General features: G+C 35.6%; 3 protein-coding genes across 3 annotated transcripts; 2 read left to right on the top strand and 1 right to left on the bottom strand.

Annotated features, from left to right (window-relative positions):
• Positions 1 to 4,730: 4,730 nt before the first annotated feature.
• Positions 4,731 to 8,780, bottom strand: LOC132902032 (uncharacterized protein K02A2.6-like). The gene has a single exon (XM_060945618.1). It carries the CDS (start codon positions 8,778 to 8,780, stop codon positions 4,731 to 4,733), a length of 4,050 nt encoding a protein of 1,349 aa, XP_060801601.1.
• Positions 8,781 to 10,180: 1,400 nt separating this feature from the next.
• Positions 10,181 to 16,058, top strand: LOC106135010 (cytochrome P450 6B7). Its single transcript, XM_013335173.2, has 4 exons — positions 10,181 to 10,200; positions 14,311 to 14,841; positions 15,151 to 15,650; positions 15,872 to 16,058. Exons 1-4 carry the CDS (start codon positions 10,181 to 10,183, stop codon positions 16,033 to 16,035), a joined length of 1,215 nt encoding a protein of 404 aa, XP_013190627.2. The 3' UTR covers positions 16,036 to 16,058.
• Positions 16,059 to 16,547: 489 nt separating this feature from the next.
• LOC106136757 (cytochrome P450 6B7) lies at positions 16,548 to 20,205 on the top strand. Its single transcript, XM_013337402.2, has 2 exons — positions 16,548 to 18,032; positions 18,399 to 20,205. Exons 1-2 carry the CDS (start codon positions 16,700 to 16,702, stop codon positions 18,575 to 18,577), a joined length of 1,512 nt encoding a protein of 503 aa, XP_013192856.2. The 5' UTR covers positions 16,548 to 16,699; the 3' UTR covers positions 18,578 to 20,205.
• The last annotated feature ends 208 nt before the right edge of the window (positions 20,206 to 20,413 follow it).

Below are 20,413 nucleotides of genomic sequence, written 5' to 3'. Positions count from 1 at the left end.
TATTTATACTTGTATACGACGTTAAACATTTATGATACTATTATATATTGAGCACTACTAATATATGTGTACGTCTGTGTACTTCAGCAAGAAAAGAATCTATCAACTATGATGTATACATACTGCAATAATCATTAATCAAATTGTGCTATCTTGGTTTTAAATAGAAATTTCAAAAGTTACTGTATATGAGATTTTCAGTTTCAGTATAATTCAGTTTCAACAACCACTCCTGTATTTTACGCTTTATTTCTCTTTTGGTGCATGGGTAGATTTGTATAGTTTTGTGTGCCTTGTTATAAATCTTGCAGCTAAATATTCCAAAGAACCGAGAGGCAAAAACTGTTCTGTGTCGGGGGATTGAACATACACGAACAGTCCTGCGTCGGCGAATGAAAAGTGTGGGGTCATATGGGAGTTGGGCATGTTTTCTTATGAGTGTCAGCAGAATAAAGAGCTGCCTCACCGTCATGACCTTGGTATCAGCATAAAGTTGTTCAGTAGGATATCGATAATTTTTTTTGATCATGACCTTGAGAACAGCGCGTTGTGCTCTCTCCAGCGGGAGAAGTTTGGATTTTGCAGCACCACCCCAAGCGGTTATACAATATGCTAGAACAGATTGACACAAAGCATAATAAACAACTTTTAAGGTTTTCATATCAGCACACATATTTAAATTTTTAAAAAGATAAATTAATTTTCTTATTTTCGGCACTAATGAATTTATATGTTTCTCCCATGTAAGAAAGTGATCTATGTGTACCCCTAAATACTTAATACTGTTTGTTCTAACAAGTGATAAGCAGGTACAATCAGGTATATTTCTACTGCATGTATGGGCTTTAATGTTCACTTCTTTATCAGAAGGCAAAGTCGAAGAATTTATCGAAAATGTCATGCACATAGTTTTTTGAACATTTAAGGTCAGCAAATTTTTATTAAGCCAGGACATAACGGTTGTTAATGAATGTTCAGCATGAGCAAAAGCATTTTGCCAGTTTGAGCCTTTTACTATGAGGGCTGTATCATCGGCATAAGCGTATACCTCACAATTTGGAATATCAAGTTTACAGAGGTCATTTACGTATATTATAAAAAGCGTAGGGCCCAGTACCGAGCCTTGTGGTACACCGTAGGACAAGTTACTCTCATTACTAATAAAATCCCCAATCTTCACATATTGGGTCCGTTCATGTAAATAGTCTTTAAATATAGAAAGAGCAAGGCCGCGAACACCAATATTTTCTAATTTTGACAGCAGAAGAGGTATTGAAATAGTGTCAAAGGCCTTGGAGAAATCTAGGAACATACCAATGCACCTTTTCTCCTCATCAAGGCCTCTGACAACCGTACCTACGAGTTCATTGACTGCATCCTCGGTACTGGTGCCTTTCCTAAAACCAAACTGATTACTTGCTATTATATGTTTAGAGTCTAGGTATTTTACCAGCCTATCATTTAGCACTTTTTCTAAAATTTTAGACAGAGCAGTTAATATGGATATCGGTCTATAATTAGCTATTTCTTCTTTGTCGCCAGCTTTAAAAATAGGATGTACTATTGCTTTTTTAAAAGCCCTGGGAAATGTTCCAGTTGACAAAGCAAGTTGGCATATATAAGTCATAACTGGGACAAAAACTTGCCGCGCTGATTTTATAATACGAGCAGAGATGCCATCCCACCCAACAGCGCAATCAGATCGTAAGCCAGTAATGAGTGAATCTATTTCATATTCATCGACTTCTTATAGCATCATTGAATCACGTACGGGGGCTGACATCGGTGCTGCGTCGATTTGAGTTTGACTATTTTGTATAGCTTCGGCTAAGTTCTTACCAATGTTAGTGAAGTAATTATTTACTAAATTTACTGACATGTTGGGATTTTCGTGCAAATTAAGGAGTGGGTTTGTAGGCGAGTTTGAGGATTTTCTATTTGTTATAGTATTGATAGCTCTCCACGTCGATTTTATATTATTTCCTGCATCATACAGCATTTGCTTATAATAATCATTTTTTAAGTTTATGAGAAGCTTATTGATAAAATTTCGGTATCTTGTATACGTAGCCTTTAGTATAAGATTGTCAGGTTCTTTGTGTAATTTTCTGTGCATATTGTCCCTATTTCTGATACACCTAATGAGTCCTGGAGTGATCCAAGGCTTAATTTTTCTTTTTGATCTCGTTAATTTAATTCTGTTTGTGTTACATTTTAATATATTAGATATTATATTGATAAGGGTTTCGACAGCTAAGTTTACATCTTTAGTTTTAAATATATCGGAAAAATCTGTCATCAGAATAGCGGCATGAATTGCATTGTAATTTATTTTGGTATATGTTGGTATAATTTTACGCTTGTTTTTAAGATTTGCCATTAATATAGTTGGCTTGTGATCTGTCAAGAACGTATCAACAATTAAAGTAGTTGACAAGTACCTGGACTTCAGCATTACATGGTCTAGACACTTAAACCCTCGTGTAATAAAGGTATGAGCAGGAAGTAAGCCATGCGAAGCATTAAGGTCCAGATATTCATCAAGATGACTATCCGTAGAGCCTTGCTTTATGTCTATGTTTACATCTCCAATGAGACTAATTTCTTGAAATTTTGTTAACTTAGTAAACAGGTCATTTAGAGTGTTCAAAAAAGTGTCAGCATCGATATAAGATGGTGAACGATATATACATATAACTGCAAATTGCCTATTTACTTCACAGACCAAACAGTTTGCTTCTCTAATACTACTGGGCTCATATATTCTACATTCCAGACTGCATTTAGTGTAGATAACAATCCCGCTATTCTGATTGACATTTTTAAGCGTATGATCTCTATTGTAACCGTCAATTACAGGTAAATAAGGTGCTTTCGATATCCAGCATTCGGTTAGGACAATAATATCGGTTGTTATATTCAAGGATGCTAATAGACTTTGAAACTGATCAAAATTATGATTTATACTACGTATATTTAAGTGGAACACTGTTAAAGTTTTATTTTCACATTGAATGTAATTAACGCATTGATCCGGGCGGCAAATAAAAGCTCGGGATGTGGCAAGATTCTCCAGCTCCGACAAAACGGAACAAAAGTCCATTTGTGCCTATCAATCATCGTATAAACGCTACAATACTCCACAAAAATAACCAGGAACACGCCACAGCTACTGGGAAATAGCTTTACGTGTGCACACAACCTGTTAATTATACCCCAACTAATAAAAGAATACAATTTATTTACACTGTAGTAAAACACGCATATTTTATACTACTTCCGTGGTTCACTTGGCAAGAAATGTTCCTATGACCAAATATCAATTAAATCCCGAATTTAAAAACATTCCGATCTTTAGAAACGGCAGGCACCGTAAAACATACACGCTATCCAGTGTATATCTATTGTCGTAATCAGGCAGTAGTCGGTCTTTGTAAAAACCAGAAATCTCGACAAATTACCCATAGGTAGGTAAAGCAAAAACGTACTAGTATATAATAATGTAAATCCACTCAAGTAATGACGATGACAATGTACAACTAACTTTTCAACCCCTAAATAAGATCACAAAAGCCATAGAAAATGTTACGGAATCCCTCCAGTTTTGAAACTCACATAAAACTAAATCATACTGGCCGTTTCTGGATTTTACTGGAGCTGCAGTAGTGAGGAGAAATGTTACAGCTATAGAAAAAACATTTGCAAGTTTATACCGCCATCAATCGAATGGTGGGCTGTACATAAATAGTGAACACGTAACATCACTTTTGGACGCAGTCGGGTAGTTGGTACGTGAATTACGGTTATAGGGGTCGTCCGATATATAAAACAAGAAATGTACAGAAATGTAAACGGATGTTATGCCTATAATTATGTATTAGAGATATCCGATTTATTTTCATAGAACTCACAAATATATTTAAAAAAAAGCAATAAATGTTTTGTCGCATATTCTATATATGGAAGATACTAAAATGCACGAATGAAAGACTTTATCATAATTAATTTTATATACCTTAAACTTTTACAAGCATACTCAAGTAAATATCTTAAAAATACGATAGGCAACAACAAAGATGCTTCATGACCTTAATAAAATTAAATTTTCAGTACTTACCGCCTAACGACGGGGGAGGTCGTAAATTGTAAATTTAATATTTCCTTCGAAATTGTTGTCGTAATTGAAAGGCAGGTTGAACCAAGACTAATTTGTTTATTCAATACCCACAAATAAATGACATGCACCAATAATAATCACAACATCTTTCCCTCACAAAAAAAAATTAACAGAAAAAAAAATTAAAATAATTTGTTATGTTATGAGTCAGCAACTTAAACAATAATATACATAGAAAAAAAAAAAAAAAAAACAAGAAAAATAAACATATAACCGACTTCAATACTACATACCTTAATATATATATATTATATATCTAGATTAATGTATATTTTTACAGTTTTTTATAAAGGCTAATCTTATCATTGTAATTTTTATGGGATCACCGCTGATATATATAAGCCCTTTTAAACAAAAATATATTAATCGAAAATTTGGAAAAAAAAATGACTAAGAAAATTGGTGAACATACATACAAAAATAAAAATACTTACATACATTTAATTTTATGAAGTCGGACAATTAACAATAACAGCTTGGGTGAAGTAACATAGTACAATCTTTTATACCAATTTTATACAATTCTAATTTTAAGCTCAGATTGCATTATGATTTATTTTTCCCTATTTAGTTTGGCAATAATAGTGCGGGCCGCCTCAGCCGCCGGTCTGCGCGCGCGATCTAACCGGCCTTTCAAAATATCACCCCGGGAGTCCTCAGAGAGACGCGACCCATCCCCGCTGGTTAAAACAAACGTAGGATCATCTGCGTTGTCCTCACTTTCGGCCATGGACCAATCCTCTTCCTCGTAATGTTCTTGCTCCTCGGGCGTATATTGGGATGGAGAAGAAAGAGCTGCCTCCACATTAATTAAATGGCGTCTATTTCTTCTGTACCGCTTTCCTGTTGAGTCTATTACGAAGTAGGAGCGTGGTTGTGGCGCCCGCGCCTGGACGCGCGCGTGCTTCCTGTCTCCGGCGTCCACCATCACCACACGTTGCCCAGCCCGCAGCTCCGGCAACGCTCGTGCTCGTTTATCATAGTGCTGTTTGTCGCGGGCTTGCTTGCTTGTGATAGCCTTATAATCGTCACGGTTGTCACGGCTGGGTTGCAGTTTACAGTCGTGAGATGGGAGCCTGGAATTAAGCCTGCGTCCCATAAGTAACTGAGATGGTGAGCTAATTCCATCCCTGGGAGTTGTTCTAAGGTTTAGCAACCCTAAATAGAAATCAGAACCAGATGACAAAGATTTGGTTAACATATTTTTAACTATGTGTACTGCCTTCTCACTTCGTCCATTTGATACCGGATATTTCGGCGAACTCGTAACATGTTTGAACCCCCATTGCTTACTAAATGTAGCAAATTCCTTCGAGGCATACGCTGGCCCATTATCAGTTATCAGTTCCTGTGGGATGCCGTGCCTTGCAAATTGATCCTTCATCGCTGTTATGACTGTCTTGCTAGTAATGTTCAGCAGTGGACAAACTTCGATATAATTCGAAAAATAGTCGACTAAGATTAAAAAATACTTGTTACCGTTCTGAAATATGTCCGAGCCTATTTTAGCCCACGGCAGGCTCGGGATAGGATGTGGCAAGAGCGGTTCCCGCGCGGGCCGCGCCACCCTCTCGGCGCACGTCGCACAGCGGCGTACTGCACTCTCGATGTCTCGAGACATCCCTGGCCAGAACATCACATCCCGCGCATGCCGTTTGCATCTATCTATACCCATATGCCCATCGTGAACTCGCTTTACCATTTCGTACCTTAACTTAAATGGAATATAAACCAAATTATCTTTAAATATTATACCATCGACATATTCAAAACTTTCCTTATACGACCACTGCTCTTTTACTCTTTCATCCACTTCATACTTATAATTTGGCCAGCCATTTTTTATATATCTTATAATTAACTGACATTCTTCATCTTTCATTGTATGCTCCTTTATCATACTCAATTTACTGTCACTAAACCTAACATTTTCTATAAGAAAACATGATTGCTCCGAAATTTCATCACTTACTTTTTGTTGTAACTGTTCAGGTAAAGGTGCCCTCGAAAGGGTGTCTGCAACGAACATATATTTTCCAGGTTTATACGTAACCTTGAAATCGTATCCCTGTATACGTAACATCATGCGCTGCAGTCTGGCTGGAACGGAATCCAACGCCTTATGAAATAGCGTTTCCAATGGCTTGTGATCCGTCTCCACTGTGACATCTTTACGGCCATAAACATATTGGTGAAATCGTTCGAGCGCAAACACGATCGCCAACAGCTCTTTTTCAATTTGAGCATACCTGCATTGCGTGTCGGTGAGTGTGGATGACGCATACTCGACCGGCCGGCCGCCCTGCATGAGCACTGCGCCGAGCGCGCGAGAGCTCGCGTCTACTGATAACAGCACCGGCTCGCGCGCAGAATACAAAGCCAGTACAGGCGCGGCGCACACTGACTCTTTTAAACGCCGCACGGTCGCTTCATGTACTTCGTCCCAATTCCATACAGAGTCTTTTTTCAAAAGGATACGTAGAGGAGCCGCTATCTCTGAATAATGTGGTATAAATTTTGATAAATAATTTACCATGCCCAAAAAACGCTCTAATGAACTCCTGTCTTGCGGATTCGGCATGTCACGAATTGCCTTAAGTTTACTTTCATCTATTTGCATACCTTTGGAGCTAAAGGTATGTCCAAGGTAAGTTACCGTTTGAACACAAAATTCACATTTTTCTTTATTAAATTTAATACCAGCATCACGTGCCCTATTTAATAAAAGCTTAAGCCTCTCGTCATGTTCTGAAATTGAAGACCCCCAAACTATGACATCATCAACAAATGAATCTACGCCCTCTAAGCCCTCTAATATTTGACGTATTTTTTGATGAAAAACTTCAGATGCACAGTTTATACCATAAGGTAAACGTAGATACTGGTATCTGCCATATGGTGTTCCAAACGTACATAAATCAGCGCTATCATCATCTAACTGAACCATCCAAAATCCAGATCGAGCGTCTAATTTACTAAAATACCTAGCTCCTTCTAATTTAGTCGCGATATCAGTGAGCGTCGGCAACGGGTAGTGTGCGCGTCGCACGGCCCTATTAAGCGGCCGCGGGTCGAGGCACACTCGAATGCTGCCATCTTTTTTCGCCGCCACTACGATTGCATTCACCCACGGGGTCGGGTGCGTCACTCTTCTAATAACGCCTAGATTTTCCATTCGATCTAATTCGATTCGTAACTTATCTCGTACGCCCACGGGTATTTTTCTAACGGGACAGACTGACGGCTGCGCGCCCGGAATTGTTACTATTTTGTATTTGCCAGGCAACTTTCCCAAACCTTTGAAAATATCATCATACTGGTTAATATCTATTGAATATAAACGTTTTATTAAGCCTAGTTGTTCACAAGAAAATTTGCCCAGCACATTTTGACAGTCGTGTTCAGAAATTATGAAACGTAATTTATACACTTTATTTTTATAAAACCAATTGATGTAACATGATCCAACAATAGGAATAAAATTGCCACAAAACGATAAAGCTCTCGTATTATCTGATGTTAACTCTGATAAGTTCAAACCCAATTTACAATATGTTTTCAAGGACATTACATTTAAATCCGAACCAGTATCTAGCTTAAATCTTTCTTTTAAATCACTACCATATAAAAATAAAGTCTCATACCATTTGTGGCTGTCCATACCGTCACCGAAATTGTCGACCGTGGAGACGTAGTACAAATCTGAATCGTCAGTTGATAACTCTTCCTCAATTTGGTATACTCTGCTCTTTAACTTAGGACATGCACTTTTAAAATGTCCCCGTTCACTGCACCAAAAACATTGAGCATTTCTAGCCGCACACTTATAGTCTCCGTCACACTGATCCTTCATGCAAGCCCGACACGCACTCCTAGAAGCTGCCCCGCGTCGGCCGCCTGCAGTGGCCGCTCCCCGAGCGCCGGCCGCACGGAGCTGGCCCCGCGGCCGCGGCCGGCCCCAGCCGCCACGCGCCGCTCGCGACGGTCCGCCTGCGCCGCCGTACACCACGTCCACGGCTGCCGACGACGCGCCCCCGTCGGTTACCGCCTTGGTTCCTTCTATCTGCCGTTTTTCCTCTGTAGACATCTCACTAGCTTGACAAATCTTCACAGCTCGTGCGAGGGTCAGATCCTCAGCTCTCAGTAATCGATCACGTATTTTTCCATCGGTGACCCCGCAAACAACACGATCGCGTATCAGACCTTCTTCGAGATGCTCGAATTCACAATGCTGCGAAAGTATTTTCAATGCTGTGACGTACTCATCGACAGATTCACCATTTTCTTGATTTCTTGTAAAAAATTTGAAACGAGCCATGGTAGTATTTTGTTTCGTACCGAAATGCTCATTAAATTTGCTGACCAACTTGTCGAAATTCTCCCGATCAGTCTCCTTTTCGAATTTAAACGTAGTATATACGTCGTAACCTTCTGAGCCTATCAGGTTAATGAGGAGACTGGCTTGTACATCTGTCGGTTCTTTATAGACTCCCGAGGCCTTCAGGAACACCAAAAACTGCTTGTACCATTTTCGCCACGCGTCAGCGCGGTTTGCCGGCCCGCCCTCTAGGCATAATTCCGATGGCGGACGCGCGTGTTCCATAGTAATAATAAAACACTATCACTTTTTCTACGTACGAACACTTAATTTTAGCTTAAAGTCGACTTTTTATACCGAAAATTAATTATTTTAGACGACACCTGACACCATGTCGTAATTGAAAGGCAGGTTGAACCAAGACTAATTTGTTTATTCAATACCCACAAATAAATGACATGCACCAATAATAATCACAACAATTGTCACGGTTGAAAAATTAAGAGATATCCTGTTTTCTTTTTATGTTTGTTTTATAAAATAGATACGAAAAAAATTATATTAATTGTCTAAAATTAATTAACGTGTTTTTCGCTTCTTTTCACTGTGTTTTCGAATTCTACAAAGTAAGTACTAAAATGCCGATTCTAAAGCATGGTTTTTATTATAAACTTGCAATGCATTCATAATTATATTTTTATTACAACATTGTATAAAGCAATGCCGTCATCCCCCCCTGTCTCTCTCTCTCTCTTTTAAACCAAACTACTTTTTTGTTCTATGATTTTGATGTCATTTTCATTTTTACTTATTAAGACAATTTATTGCCGTAGTGACACCGTATGGAGTCAACCCATATTGCGAGTAGTTTATGAAAACAAAGGAAACGTACTCATTAATTAGAATTTTAAGCTAAGGAAACTAGTTATTTCAGAGGGAAACAGAATTCAACAAAAAGAAAAAACGGTACGCTACCCGATCCCCACACTTAATTAAAAACTTTACAACAGGTGGCTTCCTACTGTTCGTAGGAAAAATACAAATGCTTACAAACACACATGCAAATGCGGACAAAGTTTGCAAAACCACAATATTGCGGCGATGTCGAGTGTGGAATAAAAAGATTTTGTTATTATGAAGCAAGATGCAGTTACTAACAAGGAACCATCGCGATGCCACGTAGGTACTCCGAAACAAACTCATTTAAAAGCTCTCATATTTGTTTGATTTTGGCACAATCTTGTTTTGAATCCTGAATACCAAAATTGTAGTATTTGAAAATAAGTATGTCTTATGAAGTTAAGATATTGTTAATATCGAATTATTTAAATCGTAGGGAAATCAATTTGCTTATCTTAGAAATCTAATCTAAAAATTACTTAGTAGGTTCACCTGCAGTCTTTCATAATCTTTAATCAACTTACCTTAAGGTACTATAAATGTTAATTAAAATATATTTAAAGTGCCATAAATTTACCTATATTAAAATGGAGGATAGCAACCGTCGCTTCAGTTAGCCGTTTCGCCGACAAACTGAAAACAATACAGGCGCACCAACTCCCTATCTCAAGCCCGCTTTATGACAAGCTCCGTATACATAAAATAGTTTATGTTCCTCAACTATGCCTCAAAGGGTCCGCCACTGAATCTTTGTAATCAGAGATAAATGGTAGTAACTTGTAACTATGCACGAACAGAGACCGATGTAATTGTTATTAAGGCATTGTTGATTCGTAAACCTACTGTTGTTACCTTTGAAAGTTTATTATTGTAATCATTTTGCAAGCGACTTTTGATTTAACGTTGGATGACGAAATATTAATTGTTTAATCTTAAGATTAAAGATGACGTTATTATAAACACCTTAATATCGATTCCATGACTGTATACTAGTTTTCCTCCAAAAAGTAAAAGTTTCAATGTAGCTGCATTGCGGATTTTTACTATAACTACACCCGAAGGCACGATAACACGTATTGCGTGCCTTTGGTTTTCTCATACAAGGTTTTCACAAGAAGTTGGTAGTTATATGTGGTAATATAAGGGAGAGAAATATATTGTCACGTTATAAAAAGTTAAGTAGGATTTGTAGGGGTAGAACTTGTATTAGTAGGTATGTGCTAGCGAAAACTGAATTTGTGATTTTGAAAAGCACAATAAATGCGAACGTCTGTCTCTGTCTATGTATAAATGTTACTCTTTAACAATAGGGTACAATTTTCTCGCGGATATCAGCTAGATTCTAGGTATATTATCTTAAAAAATCACTAAAAAATAGCATCACCTGAAAATTATTAGTCTGATTTGAGTGCAGTTTTTTCCTTAGCCCTCTAAGCAAAAAACTGCATGAGGAAAAAAATGTATGCCACTTTTTATGTTACAGCAAGGTTTTTAACACATTCATATGTCCAACATAAAAAATCAGGAAATTTTCGCGCGAAAAGGCTTTCTTGTTTACTTGAAGGTTTAATTAATAATGTCATGGCCACAAATGTACAATTCATGTTAGAACGCTTCCTGTGTCATGAAAATAATAATAATCGTTAACGTAATTGAAGACGCGACAATTGATTATACCTAAATTAATTTGAGAACATGTTTCACTTAATACAAAAGCTTGTTAGATGTTCATTTACATCAGACCATCGTAGTTACTTTAAAGACAAATTTAATTAATACTAAACAGTATTGTATGAATTACATTATAGTAAACCTTTGAAACGAATTTCCGATTGTAACAAGGATTTATAAATAGGTACAATGAAGATAAACTTAGAATAGGACATATTGCATACGTTACCTTTACTATAACAGTTGCTTTTGAAAATATTAACTAATGAACACACAACAAAAAGGTTGTACTTACAGAAATAAGTATTAAGTAATCACGTAATGGTTTTAAGACTAATTACGCTACAGATCGGACGAGGTGGAAAGATAAATATCGGAAAGTGGCCCCAGGCGGAGGGTTCACGCAAATGTGATACAGAGACTATTAAATACAAAATTATGATAGATCAACCAATACACATTTACGATGACATGTTAAACATTGCTTAAGCTTAATCTTAAGAATTTAACACAAAACCTTCACAAACGAGTGTGACCGAAAAATATCGTCACCAACAATAACATTATACAGTCAACGATTTATTATGACTGTAAGTAACAAAAAACCGTAAGCTTCGTGGATGATATTGCGGTGTTTCGATGCAAAATGGCGCATCGCTGAAATATGCGACACCAAATGAAATCATAAATTTAAGTAAACAGCCTGGTGAAGGTACTCGTAGCGGTGCCGTGCCAGCATCTTTCAGGTCTGTCGATTGCTTTTCTGAAAAAGTATAAAGGAATATCTTAATAGACTTGAGAAATTTGGATTTTCAGTTAGTTACTTACTTAGTTCAGTGCCGTCTTCTTCGTAGCTATAGTCAAGGTTGCATCCTCACCACTCTGCATAGTAGCTCTTGACCATGGATCCTAGATTGGATGAGTTTGGAGTTAAATTGGTGATTGGACGAAGCGACTCCCATCTGTAGTAGACTTTGCCTGTAGTTATTTTTAGGAAATTAGGTAATATCCACCGCTCTTCCTTTTTGCTGTCCCCGTGTAAATTTTAAGATATTCGGAAACAAACAGAACAAATTTCAGCTTCCTTCGCCTAGAACAAATTTAGGGTTATATTTCTGTCAATCAGTTATTCAATCACTAATTTCATCTTATACTTATTGATGATAACAGTGCACTTTTCAACGTATATACTTACGAATACCCTGTTCAATCTTTAGCGAATTCACTAAAGATTATCATATGTAGTAGTCAGTTCATCTCACTCATATAAAGTATATGTATATAGCATAGTCAATAGTATTTTGCATCAAATGTCAATGCATAGTGAAATACATGTGGTCGTGACGTCAGACATAATTGTCTGAGGCGGGGAAATGTGCCGGCCAACCGCAGTGTAGTGGTTTGGTTAATACGATCCATACCGTGACTGTCCATTGACTATTGGTAAATTTACTCCCATACTACATGCCAGTTTGACTTCACCTTAGTTAGTATAGTTAGTTTGTTTTTAAATTTCTTATTGCACATAAAAAAAATAACAAATTACAAAACGATAATTGGATTTTTAAGAATATTTAACATAAATGCACAAAATAAAACAAAGTGTAATAAATAACATAGCTATATATATTATTATAAAAGAGGAAACTGACTGATATATCAACGAACAGCTCTAACCAGTGGGTTTAAAATAGGCATATGAAAAGAAAAATAACTACTATGAGATACTAGTATTTTATTGCATAATTTATTTGCCGATCACGATTCTATAAGTGAAATAACAATAAAAAAGAACAAAGTATTTAAATTCGCACTTCATTAATATATACCGCGGTTCTACTTATTGCTTATTTTTCTATTGATAAATAAAATTTCATATTATTACATAAACCTATTATAATTTTCGGACAAAACGCACAAATTGAAACCCTTTTTTAAATAAGTTGCATTTAATTTGACCGCTGTCAAGTTTATAATTAAAATAAAATAATAAATTTACACAATACACCAGCTGCACGTGGTCAAAGCCTTTTCAAAAGATTGTTGGCTCTGTCTACCCGTAATGGATAAAGGCGTGTTAATAATATATAAACAAATTAGTAAACATTTTCAACTGAAATAATTTTTTTTAACTATACTAACTTAAATTTGAGATATTCACTATGACGCTTCAGATCTTCAAGCAAAAATCTAATAAAGATTATTAAATTCCGTGAAAGTGCCACAGCTTCGTTTTATATTTTAATAAAATCATTTTTCACGCCTGAAACCGTTGCAACGACTCTCCCCAAGAGTAGACGTCGAATTATTTTTCCCAGTAGTAATAAGTATATTTATTTCAAAAAGCTTCACTATAACATCGTTTTATTTATTCGTAATTTCAAGAAAACGAATGGAATTATAACGAAAAAAAGTGCGCTCTTATTTTTGTTTGTTTACATAAGTACACTTTTTTAGTAGGCGTTATTTTTTATAAATTTCTTAACTGTCTTAAGACTCGGACTCAGAACGGACTAAAAATATTAATATTATCCTTAAGAAATTAACACCACATTTCTGTAGATTAGAAATCTTTAAAATCGTAGTGAGGGATAATTACCTACTAGACAATAATAATTTCCAAAAATTAATGAATAATAAGATCATCCAATATAACAAAACTTGCAAAACATAGACATATTATTTTAAAATAATTGAAAAGAGCCAACAAACGTACATAATTTGGGATACTCTAAATAATTGAAAGTTTCGCCCAAGACCCGCCTCTATCTTACAAGTTTCGCAATAACTTCTCGTAACCACTCGGTTGAAGATGGACTGTTTTATTTTAGCGATGCACCGCTCACCCGTGCCCCGTCAGACCAATTATTTTATGCAAAACCTCGGTTTGGCATTTAGTTTACAAAACATTGCACCTCGACATTGTCTGATGGTTTGAGAATTTATTTTTCTTCAGACAAATTTGCGTAATCAAAAATTTTAGCTTTCTAAACCAGCCTATCGTCTTTCAAGTATAACTGTAATAATTTATAACAGAGAACAACACCTTTTTTAGTTTCCTTGCATGTGATGGTCTATTTAGGAAAGATGTAGTGTAGTCTATGCCTACCCCTGCGGGAAAACGGCGTGAATTTATGCATGTAATGGTCTATTAAATTCTTTACTGGCTGTAAACCTACATAAACTATTAAATAAGAGGTATATAAATGTCTCTAAACCATTGGAAAGTATTCTCATAATAAAGAATCATCATCACGATGTTGTATATATTGTTGGCAATTTTAATTTATTTTATTCATTTATATTTAAAAAGTAAGCATTCAATATGGCGTAAAAGAGGTGTAAGTGGGCCCGAACCGATACCTATATTTGGTAACTTTGCTGCTATAACTTTTACGCTTGAGACATTTCCTGATTTTATTTGGAAAATTTACAAACAGTATCCAGAGGAAAAAGTTGTCGGTTTATACCAAGGTTATCAGCCTATACTCCTTCTGAAAGACCCGGAAATTATAAAGCAAATTCTGATAAAGGATTTTCAAATATTTAGAAACAGAGGCCTTACACCGTCCAGGGGTAAAATCAATGAGAATTTGTTTGTTGTCAAAGATGATACTTGGAAAGTGCTGAGACAAAACTTGACACCAGTATTTACATCCAAGAAAATAAAAGGTATGTGTCCATCTATACAGAAATGTGCCGAAAACTACGTTGATGCTGTATTGAAATTGACACATAAACAAAGTGAACAGGAAATGAAACAGCTATCAGAAAAGTACGCGATACAAGCCACCACTTCTTGCGTTTTCAGTGTGGATACAAACCCTTTTAGTTCCGATGATAATGAATTTAATTATATAACAAAAAATGTGCTCAAAATAACTACCTCTTCCAAAATATCATTTTTTCTGGAATCCTTGTTTCCAGGGATTAGAAAGTATATATACACAAATCGCAAAGCGGAAAAGGCATTAATAAATCTCCTGAATAATATAATTGAGCAAAAAAAACAAATATCCCAAAAATCAAATGATGTTTTGGACCTGATAATAACCTTAATAAATCAAGAAAAATTAAATAACAGGGGAGAAAATGGAGTATTTGAAGTAGAAGTAGACAAAGAACTGTTACTCGCTCAGGCAACAATATTTTACTTTGCTGGCGTAGAACCAACCTCTTGGCTGATTTCATATATCTTTCACGAATTATCTCTAAATCAAAACATACAAAATCGTCTTTATGGAGAAATATGTAAAGTGTCTACGAAATATAAGGGCAAACTTACATACGACGCCATCAATGAAATGACTTATTTAGACATGGTTGTAAACGAAACCTTGAGAAAATACCCTATTGCCACAACTATTTTTCGTAAATGTGAAGCTGATTATCAAATACCTGGAACTAAAACAGTTATACCCAAAGGTGCGAGTATTCTTGTTTCTATTGGTGCATTGCAAAATGATCCAAAATTTATAAAAAATCCAGAAATTTTCAATCCTGAAAACTTTGCTCCTGAAAATAAAAACAATATTCTACGTGATATCGATATGTCATTTGGAGATGGACCGCGAAACTGTATAGGTATGTACTTATGTAATGTATATCTATAAAAACAAAGGTGACTGGCTTATCTACCAAGGTAATCCTAAACTACTGGACCGTATGGGCTGTAATTTGGCATGTAGATGGATATCTATTTTTATTTGGTTTACGTTGTAGGCATCCGATAGGCAGGATTTTTCGTTATATCCTGTATTATTGTAAGTACTTTTTGTTTGTTATTTAATCAGAAAATGTTGCAGGTATGCGATTTGCTATCATCATGACAAAAATCGGGGTAGCAGAGTTCGTCAAGACGTTCAAATTGAGCCCGTCTCCTAAAACTAAGCTGGAATTCAACATCGAAGATTATTCTTTACTTTATTCCTCTAAAGATGGCGTATGGCTACACGCGAAACGTCGTTAATATGTCAATTTTAACCAAGATAAAATGGCTACCTACTACACTACATTCATTATTGCATCATATTTTTATTATACAATTAGATAAAATATACCATAAGGTAATGAAATAAAGCAAATGAAAAATATCAAAAAATTAAATAAAAATTACTATGGCAATTACTTTTCTTTTTTTTATGTAATTTTGTATTCTTATGTAGTCTGTGTATTCTTAGATTTAGTACCTAAATTACAAAAATATATATCACGCTAGAATGTTAATTCGGAAAGGAGGGGACCATTGCAATTTTGTTCGTGGGGCTAATAAAGTGTAGCAAACAATAACCCATATTTTAAATTGTCATCATTATCGAAGTACTGTTAAATAATCATACAATATCAAATTAAAATCACATTCTCCCTCCCTTCCCGTAGTCCTTCTAACTACGGACGCGCTAATTGACCTGACTCGGCGGCTGTGTCTCGTCAAGTACTCACAATCATGTTGACAGTGACCGGCTTGACGCCACAATACAGTGCCGTATGTCACCGTTCTTGTACATTATTCTGTCAAGTAAATAAAGCTTTAGTGTATTTGTATGGCTGTGCAATGATAACAACTGATAGTGACTTCATATAAACTGTGAAGAGTACGTTCACAACTCAACAGTAACTCGAGAGCGCACAAAATGGTACTGTTTTATCTAAGTATTTTTGTATTACTTTACGCTTTTTATTTATTTTCAAAAAGAAAACACAATTATTGGAAACAAAAAGGTGTAAAAAGTCCCGATCCTATGCCAGTAGTTGGAAATTTTGGGAAAGTGATGTTACTCAAGGAATCTGTGCAAAAATTGTTTCAAAACACGTATAAACAATACCCAAATGAAAAAATTGTTGGCTTATATAGAGGATTTACACCGATGCTGTTATTAAGAGACCCAGAATTAATAAAGCAAGTGTTAATTAAAGACTTTCCGTTATTTCAAGACAGGGGCATGAGCACTAGCCGCAGTAAACTCGGTAAAAATTTGTTTGAAGCTGATGGTGAAACCTGGAGAATACTAAGGCAAAAATTAACCCCTGTGTTCACCTCGAAGAAACTTAAAGACATGATACCACTTGTAGAACAGTGTGTTGAGAATTACATCAAATATGTGGAACATCTGACCGAAAATAATATCAACCACGAAATTAGATCTTTGCAATCAAAGTACACTTTACAAGTGATTGGCTCGTGTGCTTTTGGACTGCAATTAGATACTTATAATGATAATGAAGATGAATTTAGCATAATGGCCAAACGAATATTTAATCCTACAACTTTTTCAAGAGCTCTTATATTGCTGGATATGATAATACCTGGAGTTAGAAAATTGTTTAATACAGCATCGGACTTACAAAATTTCTTTTTAAACCTTGTGTCAAAAGTAATCAAACAACGAGAACATGAACCAATGAAGCGCAAAGATTTTATGGATCTTATGATAGAATTAAGAGAACAAGGTAAAGTAAGCCGAAAGAGTGAAGATGGTATATTAGAAATAGATATGAATGACGGATTGATAGCTGCTCAAGCATTAGTGTTTTATGCTGCAGGATTTGAAACATCATCGGCGACAATGTCCTTCATGATTCATGAACTAGCGTTACATCAAGATATACAAAACAAAGTTTATGATGAAATATGTAGCGTAACTGCTAAGCATAATGGCAAAATCAATTACGATTGTATTAAGGAAATGACGTATCTCGAAATGGTGTTCGACGAAACGTTGCGTAAACATTCCGTGGCAGGACTCTTGATACGTAAATCGTTAACAGATTACACTTTGCCGGGCGTCAATGTGTCCATTTCTAAAGGAACACCAGTATTAATATCCGTTTCAGGACTACATTGGGATGACCAATATTACAAAAATCCTGAAGTTTTCGATCCAGAAAACTTTTCTGCAGAAAGAAAAATCGCACGCCCGCCTTGTACTTATCTGCCTTTTGGAGACGGACCACGCAATTGTATTGGTAAGTACTGAACTTATTAAAGTTATCTTAGTACACCTGGATCTGATTCTGATGGATAATCATCGGATACGATCAAACAGAGAAATCTAAATTCGACAGGATTTAAATATTAAAATATCAGGGCTAGTAATTTTGTGCAGTGTGTCTATATAAACGGCGACAGATTGAAGTTATATACACATTTGAGTATCTGAATGTGTGACCATGAACCTAGATGGTAGGAGCTATATGCTATAATTAACTTTCTTGTACACACATAGAAGGCGCGCGTTGTCATAGGTTCCCGGACTACTCATCATTTCAAATCTAGATATAAGTATTATATTTACGATATAAATATTTTGAAACTTTTTTTGTTTCTTTCAGGTATGCGTTTTGCAATAGTGCAATCATTGATGGGAATGGCCGCATTTCTCAGGAAATTTAAAGTAGAGCCAAGTAGTAGAACCAAAAGTGCACTCGACTACAAACCAACAGGATTAACTTTGGAGAGCAAAGACGGAATATGGGTGAAAATTGTAAAACGAACGCCAGCAACGCAATAACAATCACTTGGATAGCCATTTCCGGTGGCCTAAGTATATGTTTGGAGTTTGAACTTGGAAGTTTCAAAGGTCGCTAAATAAAGAGGCTGCTTGAACCAATTTTATTTCAAAACTAGACTAAGCGAACAAATTATAAAATAGGCAACATTCCAGTTCCAAATACCTTCTTACCGTTTAAGATTTTCTTTTAATGTTTCTTTTATTTACCTATTTTGAGACAACTTCCTCTAGATTTAAATGCCTAATTTTGTTGATTTTTTCAATTCTGGTACCTACAGAAATATCAAAAATGATCTCCAAAGAAAAGTTGAATATTATTCGTGAACTATAATGTGAAATGAAACACTCAGTATAACCAACAAGAAGAAAAAAACGGTTTGTAGTAAAAACAAAAGTAAAAACGGGTTGAAAAGGTGCGAATCGTCATATTAAAGGGTGCGCAAATTCAAGGGAAACGAGGGACATAAGGTAGGTAATGTCGAGATGTGATTAATTTAATACGCCTCGTTAACGCCGTGAGCCGGGCTACCAAATAAAATTAATATAGAACTATTCACCTGTTATAAGGCAAAACATTATTAATAAATTCAAAATGTACATAAATATATAAAAGCAAAGGAATTGCTATCATAATGTGTACATAATAAGTAAGTAGTCTCTGTCCTGTCGCTAAAATATAATATACGTATATGTATGTACATAACATTATGTAGCTATATTTAAAAATATTATGTACATAATATTTTATTTATTTACAATCAATCATTTGTCTTGTAATTGAATGATTGAAAAGAGAATGTTTATTCCATTTTATAATAATTAGTACCAAATATGCATAATAAGAAAATCTTGATGTTGTTTTCATCTGTCTAAAAGTTCAAGCGACCCTTGTTATTTTCCATGATGAAGGTATGCTTGTTCCTGTGCTTTCCATATTTTGTGATGGGGCTGTGCGGTGACTCGGCTCTTGTTTATGAATTTTCTGGATAATGAGAGTTCCTAACCTCGTCGTGGATGTTACAGAATTCCACAAAGTTGAGGCTTCAATAACTTAAAAAATAGCGATCATTAAGCTGCTCAGATTACATCATTAGAAACGTAATGTTTATTCTGAAAAGATGCGCATGTTCTGCTTATTTTCAAGAAAAATTTAGACAGGTTTTAACTTCTGAGAATTTTCATATAAACAATTTACGTTCATTTAGGAAGTACAAAGAATAAAAAAAAAACATATTTTTCTTTATTTTTTATCCTCTCTCTTCCTTTATGTTTCCAAATATTGATATAAAGCCGATATTAATTAAAATAAACTCCAAGCGCCCGAAACCTTAAAAAGATTATGTCAAAGTGTATAATTTTGGCAGCGTCTCTTGCTACCAAACAAACTGGTGAAGTAAGCTGTTGTTACAGACTAAATAAATTGCAGGATTTTTAAAGGCTTTACGCGCTTTGATCAATGAGGAAGGAATTTCAACGTGTAACGAAGGATCTCTTTTGTCATTGTCTTGCTTTAGCACGACGTGTATATTGCTGTCTTGTTCACGTCATATTAGGAAGCGGTAAACAGTTAACTGTCAATTCTTATTAGGAATCGTTTCGTTTCAAATTTAGTAGTTAGGTAGCTCGTAACCACTTTTGAAATGGTTTTGAGTTTCTAGTATTATAATGAGACTTTTTGGTCGAGATGGAGGCGACCGACTTACTAAATGGTGTGCATAAATATAATGTAATATGGAGTTCCTAAGATAACGCTATCTCGGATCTCTATTGTTTATTCCCTATGTCAATAATAAATGGTAAACATGCAACTTAATAATGTGTACATGACGGCGTATA

This window comes from Amyelois transitella, chromosome 8 (genome assembly GCF_032362555.1).
Source record: "Amyelois transitella isolate CPQ chromosome 8, ilAmyTran1.1, whole genome shotgun sequence".
Lineage (NCBI taxonomy): Eukaryota > Metazoa > Arthropoda > Insecta > Lepidoptera > Pyralidae > Amyelois > Amyelois transitella.
The sequence above is the reverse complement of the archived record's forward strand: the minus strand, read 5'-3'. Positions and strand labels throughout refer to the sequence as shown.

Bases quoted from the DNA above. Each gene is read 5' to 3' on its own strand.
- LOC132902032 (XM_060945618.1), bottom strand. From the start codon at position 8,780: ATGGAACACGCGCGTCCGCCATCGGAATTATGCCTAGAGGGCGGGCCG.
- LOC106135010 (XM_013335173.2), top strand. From the start codon at position 10,181: ATGCACGAACAGAGACCGAT. The intron at 14,842-15,150 runs GTACGCGATACA...ATTAAATAACAG, and splicing joins ATGAAACAGCTATCAGAAAA to GGGAGAAAATGGAGTATTTG. The intron at 15,651-15,871 runs GTATGTACTTAT...AAAATGTTGCAG, and splicing joins TGGACCGCGAAACTGTATAG to GTATGCGATTTGCTATCATC.
- LOC106136757 (XM_013337402.2), top strand. From the start codon at position 16,700: ATGGTACTGTTTTATCTAAGTATTTTTGTATTACTTTACGCTTTTTAT. The intron at 18,033-18,398 runs GTAAGTACTGAA...TGTTTCTTTCAG, and splicing joins CGGACCACGCAATTGTATTG to GTATGCGTTTTGCAATAGTG.